Consider the following 7,689-nt stretch of genomic DNA (forward strand, 5'->3'; position numbering starts at 1 on the left):
GGGCCGGGGCGGCACACGGGCGCTCGCGGCCGGGGCCGGGGGCGTGGGTCTGTGGCGAGCGCCGGGCCGGGCTGTCCCCAGCAGAGAGCAGCGCCGCACGCGGCCGCCCCGCGAGGGTTCAGTGCGGACGAGGACGACGACGAGGACGACAACTCGTCTGAATCGGACTCGGAGGAGGAGGAGGAGGAGGAGGAGCACGGCGCCCCGCTGCAGGGGTAGGAGGCGAGGGTGCCCCAGCGCCCCGGCCGGGCCCAGACGCGGAAGCGCAGCACTGGAGCCTTTCCCCCGCCCGGTCCTGCCCCGCTTTCATCCTGGGCCTCCCAGCCCAGCACCCTCCTGGCCGTTTCCTGTCTCCCTTCCCCTGGCAGGAGGGCATTGCATTGCATTGCATTGCATTGCAAGCCAGCGCCGTGTCCTTCCCGCGGCGGGAGGGCACGGCCCGAGGCCGGCGGGACTGTGGGTCCCTCCGGGCCTGGCGGTCTGCGTGGAGCTAAGGGGGCGGGCGGGGAAGGCCCGGGCTCTCGTGCTGCAGCACACGTGCGCGCCGCGGGACGCAGGCTAGAGCCGCACCTTGGACTTGCTGAATCAGAGGCGCGAGCTTTGACGAGCAAGAGCGCGCTTCATCCGATGCGGTCAGCTCTTGCTCACCAAAACGTGTGCCTCAGCCTTGCCTCCTGCCCGCCGTGAGCCCAGCACAGCTCTCCGCTTCTGCACACTTTTACCAGATCCCGTGTCATGACAGCGTGATCGTGACCTGTCGAAACAGACTGCATTGGCGTCTCTCTCTCTCTCTCTTTAGTGCCTACAACCCAGCAGATTACGATTATCTACCGGTGTCTGCCGAGATTAAAGAACTCTTCCAGTACATCAGGAGGTGAGTGGAGGGCACGCAGGGGGATCTTCCGCTGGGGGAGGAAGCGTCTTTCCCGGCCGAGTACTCGAGGCTGGTGCGCTCCCCCTGCCCTCTCCCAGGTACACCCCGCAAACGGTAGAGCTGGAGCACAGCCTGCAGCCTTTCATCCCAGACTTCATTCCAGCTGTTGGCGACATCGATGCCTTCTTAAAGGTACAGCACTGTCAGGGGTTTCCATGCAACTCCTCCTGCCCAGCTTCAAGCAGTGCCACCTCCTGCAGGAAGGGTCTTAGCAGAGGGAGGGGGAGACCACTGGATTTTTCTCATTGCTGGAACAGCAGCAATATCGCCTTGCCCAGCGCAGGAGTGGGGACCTGCCCAACTTCCCTTGGTGCATAAGCTGTTGTAGGACATCCATGCAACCAGTTCTCCATTGACTTCCATTAAAACAGGCCATAAGTTCTAGGGGCAGAGACTGCATCTTTGCCTGTGTCTATTCAGTGGGTAGCTTGACTGGAATGCTGCACTGGAAGCTCAAACAGTCCATATCTCGCACATTAGCAGGTTTATCTATTCCTTCTGGAGTCTGAACCTTAAACCTAGAGTTTTCCATTTTAAAAATCCTTCAACCTCCTTCGCTTTGGATACAGAACAAAAACAACTGGTTTCTTTCTTAATTTGCAGGTTCCACGTCCTGACGGCAAACCAGATAACCTTGGGCTGTTGGTACTGGATGAGCCGTCTACAAAGCAGTCAGACCCCACGGTGCTCACACTCTGGCTAACAGAAAATTCAAAGCAGCACAGTGTCTCAGTAAGTTGCCAAGGGAGGAAAGCTGTTAATCCCATGCTAAGCGTGGTATAAAAATGAGTGTCTTTCTAACCTGCATGGGTGTTCTGATTAGTCTGATGAGGATTTGGATCTGGAAAAAAAAATTTCCCTTAAGCCCAGACACTTGGATATGTTTGCAGTTGGTCACAGGCCCCTCCTGATCAAAAGACTTTGGATCCATTTGTTTCCTTCCGTCAGGGCTTTGCTCCCCGATCTGGTTGTTGCTGCCTTTGTCACTGTGTTCTTTCCCTGCTGATCTTTTGCTCTAACTTGCAGAAGTGGGATGGCGTAGAGCAGCAAAACCACCTGGCCCAGTCAGGAACAAAGCCCACAGGCCTCAGCGCGTCTCTCCAGATTCTCATTTCTCTTTTCAGCAGCAGGTAAAAGTGAAGAGCTTGGAAAATGCCGAGAAGAATCCCAAGGCCATCGACAACTGGGTTGAGAGCATAAGTGAATTGCATCGCTTCAAGCCACCTGCCACTGTGCACTACACCAGGTGAGCTCTGCCCCCTCCTGCCACCGTAATCTGTGCTGCTTGATCCTTTTTGTCTGGCATGCAGAGAGGCCATTTCAGTGCCTGGTAATCTGCAAAATCTTGTTCCTACCTGCTTTGTCGTTCAGACAGTTCTGGCCGTCTTGCTAAAAAAGGGGAAATGCAGATGGCTCAGGGGAGGGCCTAGGAGTCAGGACTCCTGGGTTTCATCCCAGCCCACCACTGACATGTTCCATGATGCCCGACAAGTCACATTACCCCTCTGTACTCAGTTCTTTACGTGTAATAGTGAGCTGTCTAACCACAAGGCTTCCCCATGGTTCAAGTACTTTGACACTGAGTGAAAAGGCTTCTTTCTTTAGCACAAAATGATTGTTAGCTCTTCCCAAAGGTGTGACCAGGCGAAGGGAGGAAGGAATGTCACTGACCTGCAGTTAGATGCACAGCATGGCATGCTGCAATGATAAGTCCCTGGACTAGTGGACTATTTAAACAAGATGAGGTTATTCTTGCCATGCCTGGGGTTGGTCTCAGCCACCTGGCCAGAGTTTACAACTGTGGGTCAAAGGCACAAGTCCAGATCTTTGGCACAGGCAGACAGTTTGGAAGGAGCATGTGTGCTGTATCGGTCCTGTGTTTTTTTTCCCCCAGGTGAGGGGGCAGAAGTATCTCCATGACAGGGAAGCTACCTCAGCTGCATCAGTGGGAAGCCTCATCTCCAGCAGAGCTAATGCTGCTGTATTGTGCATTTACACGTAGGTTTCTTTCTCTTCCCTTGCAGGCCAATGCCCGATATAGATGCTCTGATGCAGGAATGGTCTCTAGAATTTGAGGAACTCTTGGGAAAGGTACGGTGTCAGACTGACCAGAGCTGGCAAATGCATTGGTGAGTTTCTGCCTGGTAAGCAGGACCCACATCACAAATAGATGAGTTGGCACCTTCACATGCCGACACACACAGGGCTGACTGGGCTCGATAAGCATCTGTCCAGGAGGGGTCACAGAGGAGAACTTGTGTAGCTGCTGCCCAGACGCTGCTTGTTCTGTGCTGGGATAACACAGCACATGCTTTTAGGAGAAGCTTGTTCATACTGAACTGGGTCCCTTCTCCTTTCAGGTGAGCCTCCCCACCGCAGACATCAGCTGTGGCCTGGCAGAGTACATTGACATGATATGTGGTATGTAAAGGACTGCCAGTCCCAGTCTCCTCTCACTCTTAAAGGTGCCAGGCTCCCTGCCCCTCACTCCAGAGCCGAGGATTGGCCGGGGGTGTGAGGTGGGAAAGAATGGGGCTCAATAGGTGCTGTACTGTTCTGAGTCGAGCAGGCACCACTTCCTTCCGATCACAGTCGGGCTCTGGCTGTTTGGTGGAGGCAGCTTCCAAGGTGCATTGACCACAGACCCCTCGTCAGATGTGGTCCTCTCTGGAGCAGCATGATCCTGGTGTGGGGGAGCAAGATGGCCCCCCTGGGAGACTGCTTCCCCTGCTGCAGTTCCAGCCTATGCAGTTAGCCCTTGGGCCACCAGTGGAGTGCCCTTCTGCAGGGAAAGTGCCCAGTGTCCCTTTAGCTCCCTGGGTCAGGCCCAGTCCTGCTTGGCACTCATGCCATGACCACTGCTTGACTCACGCTGCCGGCAAAAGCTAGAGATGGCTGGAGCCAAGTGCAGCCCCAGCAGAGGCAGAGTGGGGCTGCCTGCCAGCGCTTGCAGGTGGGGAAGGACCTTCCTGGGCCAGAGCTGAATACAGTCCACAACCTGCAAAGCCCAAGCACTGGCTGCCAGTGGGGATGCCAACAGCACTGGCACTTGGGGAGGGCTCCAGGAACAGACACGCAGTGGTGCTGAGGACGGTGTTCTGACCTAGCGATCCTGGACATCCCTGTCTACAAGAGTCGGATCCAGTCTCTGCACGTCCTCTTCTCGCTATATTCGGAGTTCAAGAACTTACAGGTAGGTGCTGCTGGGCCTGGCTGCCCCCTCCCGGACAACTGGTGTCAGGTGCTGGGATGCGGCTTCAGGCACAGCCAAAGGATCAGGCTGAGCAGACTTATCTCTAAGGAAAATCCTTGCTTGGAGCAAATTCTTCTCACTGACGGCCACATTAGCAACTGAGGTACCACCCTGCTCGCTCTGTAGAATCCCACATCCAGGCTGTTGCTCCCCCGGGGTCTCTTCATCTGTCACTGGGATGAAGAGGGTAGGGGCAGACAGGGAGCTGGCTGGGCCTTGAGAGCTTGATAAGCTTCTAAAGGATGCAATCAGGACCTGCTATCCTGGCCCCCTGCCATATCGTGGCATGCCCAGGCCCTAGACCTGTTGGATCTTAGTGGTAGCAGCCAGCTCAGACCAGCTTCTGAGGCTTGTGGGTTCCCAGCACAGTGTGGGATGGCTTTCAGGGACGGCAGACTACCAGTCACAACGGCAGGGAAGGGGCTTTGCAAGGATGTGTACCCAGTTGCTCAGAGCAGGTCCCTACACCCATGCTGTCTCCTTTCCATGCAGCATTTCAAAGCTCTGGCAGAAGGAAAGCAGGTCAGGAGTCCTGCATCCAACCCACCCGAGTCAGTGGCAGAGGCAGACGTACTAAGCTTCAGCTGAGGGCAAAGCCTTTTCTTCCTGGCTCAGGCCTGCGTCTGGGAATAAAGCCTCAGACAAGACATGCTTCCAGGCTCTTCAGAGTGTCTGGATACCCTCATGGTCAGTGGCAGCTGCTTCACAGAGCTCACTTCAGCTTGTTCCCGTGGGACCCAGCCTTGAAGGAGCTCGCGTAACATAGCCACGGCAGGGCTAGCGGTGCTGTCAGCACCCGAGCCAGGGCAGAGCCCACTTCCTGCGGGCTTTTCCCTTGTGGTTCAGCCCTCCCTGCTTGAGAGGGGCCACAGCCCTCCAGTAGCTTCCATGCTGCCTGCCCCTGGCTCTGGCATCCCAATAAAGTCCTGATGAGCCGTGCAACGTGGCTCTGCAGTGCTATCCTGCTGGGGCTTTGGTGAGGGGACGGGGTGGCAGTGATGGGACCTCTGCGCAGACCACAGCGCCAGGGGCAGTGTCTGCTAAGGAGACAATGCTGCCGGGGCTGCAGCACAGCTGGGCTCTGGGGAGCCAGGCAGACTGAATCCAGTATTCGCTCTCCCTCCACCGTGACCTGCAAGCCAGCTCCAAGCCAGACAGATGCTGAGGAGGGGACAGCAGTGTCCTGCCCATCCTCCCCTGGGACCAACTGCTGCACTGCCTGCAACATGCAGCTGCAGGGAGAACTCCTTTGCTTCACCTGGGTCTAGGTGGTAGAACCTGCAAGGTGCACCAGAGCAGCCAGTGACCCCAGCCCTCCAGGCAGGAAGGTCGGCACCACAGGAAGGATTGAGCCTGCGCACTGCTTGGTTCCTGCCTGCGGCGTCAGATGACATGTGCCCTATCTCCAGTCTCAGCAGACACGGGCACGTGCTGCAGAGCCAGAGCAGATACTCCGGGTTGATTTGCACCCACTCCAGCAGATTGGGCCCAGGGTTCTGCTGCACTTTGTAGAGGAGACGATTGAACAGCAAGAGGGAGAAAGAACTGGCCCGGAGCTGCGCCACACTGCAGTCTGGTTTATTGCTGTCAGAACAACTCCTTCCAGCCCCAGCCCGGCACAGGCTGGTGCACTGGAAATGCAGATGTTACACAGGCACATGCCTCAGCTAAGGGGGCAGCTGCGTGAAGCAACTCGGGGAACAGGCTGCATAGCTTAATGAACCACGCAGTAGCAGGTCGGCCGCAATGGCCATGTCTCCCTGGTCCTGCTGCTTGGCCAGCCGTGCCAGGGCCCTGGGCTGATGTGGACATGAGGAAGGTCACGAATGGCTGAAGAATCCTGCAGGAAAGAACAGGTCTTTCCAGATGCACAATCGCAGGGTGAGGGGGCGGCAAGGCCACAAGCAAGACGCGCAGCACAGGATGGACAGCTCAGAGCCGCTCAGGCCCAGAGCAACAGCAGCTCAGCCCTGCGGGGCTGCTGCAGAGGGCAGCAAAGGTCTGCTGGTGTCTCCACCAGTGCCCTTGCATGCTGCAATATCTGGGCCTGGGGGGTGCCTCCAGCACGCTCAGAGCTGCCTGGTGGAGCTGAGGGCACAGAAGGGATCTATCTCCCCAAAACACCTGGTACAAAGCTCCTCCTATGGGTCATTCCTCCAGCAAAGCTCCTCTTGTAGGTGCCATCTCCCTGCACCGTGCGCGTCTCGCAGGGGCCGTCTGCCAGGCGCCTGGACAGCCCCTGGCAGCTGTCCCACCCCAGCGCCAGGGTAGGTGCAGGCAGGGAGCATCAGGGGTGGCTCTCGCTGTTTCAGCCTCCCGCCGAGCAGAGCAAGCGCGCAGAGCTGGACTTACCCAGAACTCCGGCAACAACCGCACTGCGGTTACAGCATGCAACGGCCCTGGGCCCCGCAGCTCCTCTGGGCCCTGGCCCCCACCATGATGCCTGCCTGAGACAGACCCATGCTGCCAAGAGCCCCCCGATGATGAGTCCACCCTGGGCCCTGGAGCCTGAGTCCCAGTCGCAGGAAGGATCAGACTCCGAGCTCCAGGGCCCAGGCACCAGGCTGGACCCGTGTCCAGAACCAGGCTGGAAGCCTGCCCCCAGCCCATGTGCCCCACCAGGACAGGGCCCTAACCTGTGCCCTCCTGCCCCGGCAGTTCGTGGGGCTAGAGTGATCCTTCTCCTTCGCCCTCTGAAGCTGGTCAACACGACTTGGCTCTCCACAGACAGCTGAGACCCACCTGCCTGCAGCCGAGGCTGCTGCATGCACACGTCGCTCCTGCTCCCCTGGCCCTTTCCCAGGCCGTGGCTGTGGCTGGGAGCACAGGCTGGCCCCGCTCCCAGAACTGCCCCTGGCCCAGCAGGCAGGAGGGGCAGTAGCTGAACCCAGCAGACTCGTCCACGTGAGGTGCAGGGGCTCAGGACCCCGGGTCAGAGGACAGGGGAAGCCTGGTGCTGTAGGAGGCTCCGGTGCTGCCACCCGCCCATCCCACCTCCCTGGATCTGGGAACTGGTCCCAGGCGACCTGCAGCATCGATCCCAGGAGAGGGCAAATCCGGACCCCCTGGTGTCGCACCATGGGCTCACAACCAGATCTCGTCGCTGCTCATGCTGGAAACCTTGTAGAGGTGCCCGGCCATCGGCAACCGGACGAGACCTGGAAGGCAACAAAGCCTCCAGGGCAGGCTCCCCCTTGCCCCACCGGTGCTTAACCTGCACCCGCGGGTGCCCCGCCTCCCCCCGCGGCCCAGGCACCTACCCAGGCTGGTCAGGACCAGGTTGCCCTCCGGCTCCTGCGGTGTGCTGTCCTGCGCCTGTCCCTGTGAGGCTGTCAGGGGAGGAGGAGGTGAGGTGCGGGGACTCCTCGGGGCCTGGCAGGGCCGGGGGAGGGCAGGCCGGGCCCCGGGACGCACCTCGGTGCGGCGGGCTTGGCGCCAGGTCGCGGAGCTGCAGGTCGGAGGGCAGCGAGGCGCAGTCCCGGGGCAGGCGGCGCGCTTTCAG

The 7,689-nt window shown here is 58.9% G+C and overlaps 1 protein-coding gene across 1 annotated transcript; it reads left to right on the plus strand.

Moving 5' to 3' along the window:
• Window positions 1–6: 6 nt before the first annotated feature.
• IFT46 (intraflagellar transport 46) lies at window positions 7–5,126 on the plus strand (the record flags this gene model as incomplete). Its single annotated transcript, XM_014526658.1, has 9 exons — window positions 7–215; window positions 800–874; window positions 973–1,066; window positions 1,538–1,666; window positions 2,059–2,180; window positions 2,959–3,025; window positions 3,295–3,355; window positions 4,042–4,127; window positions 4,680–5,126. Coding segments are annotated over 9 exons (939 nt in total), but the record flags the coding sequence as incomplete, so codon positions are not given.
• Between the last annotated feature and the right edge of the window lie 2,563 nt (window positions 5,127–7,689).

The sequence above is a fragment of the Alligator sinensis genome, unplaced genomic scaffold (genome assembly GCF_000455745.1).
Source record: "Alligator sinensis unplaced genomic scaffold, ASM45574v1 scaffold2249_1, whole genome shotgun sequence".
Taxonomy (NCBI): Eukaryota; Metazoa; Chordata; order Crocodylia; family Alligatoridae; genus Alligator; species Alligator sinensis.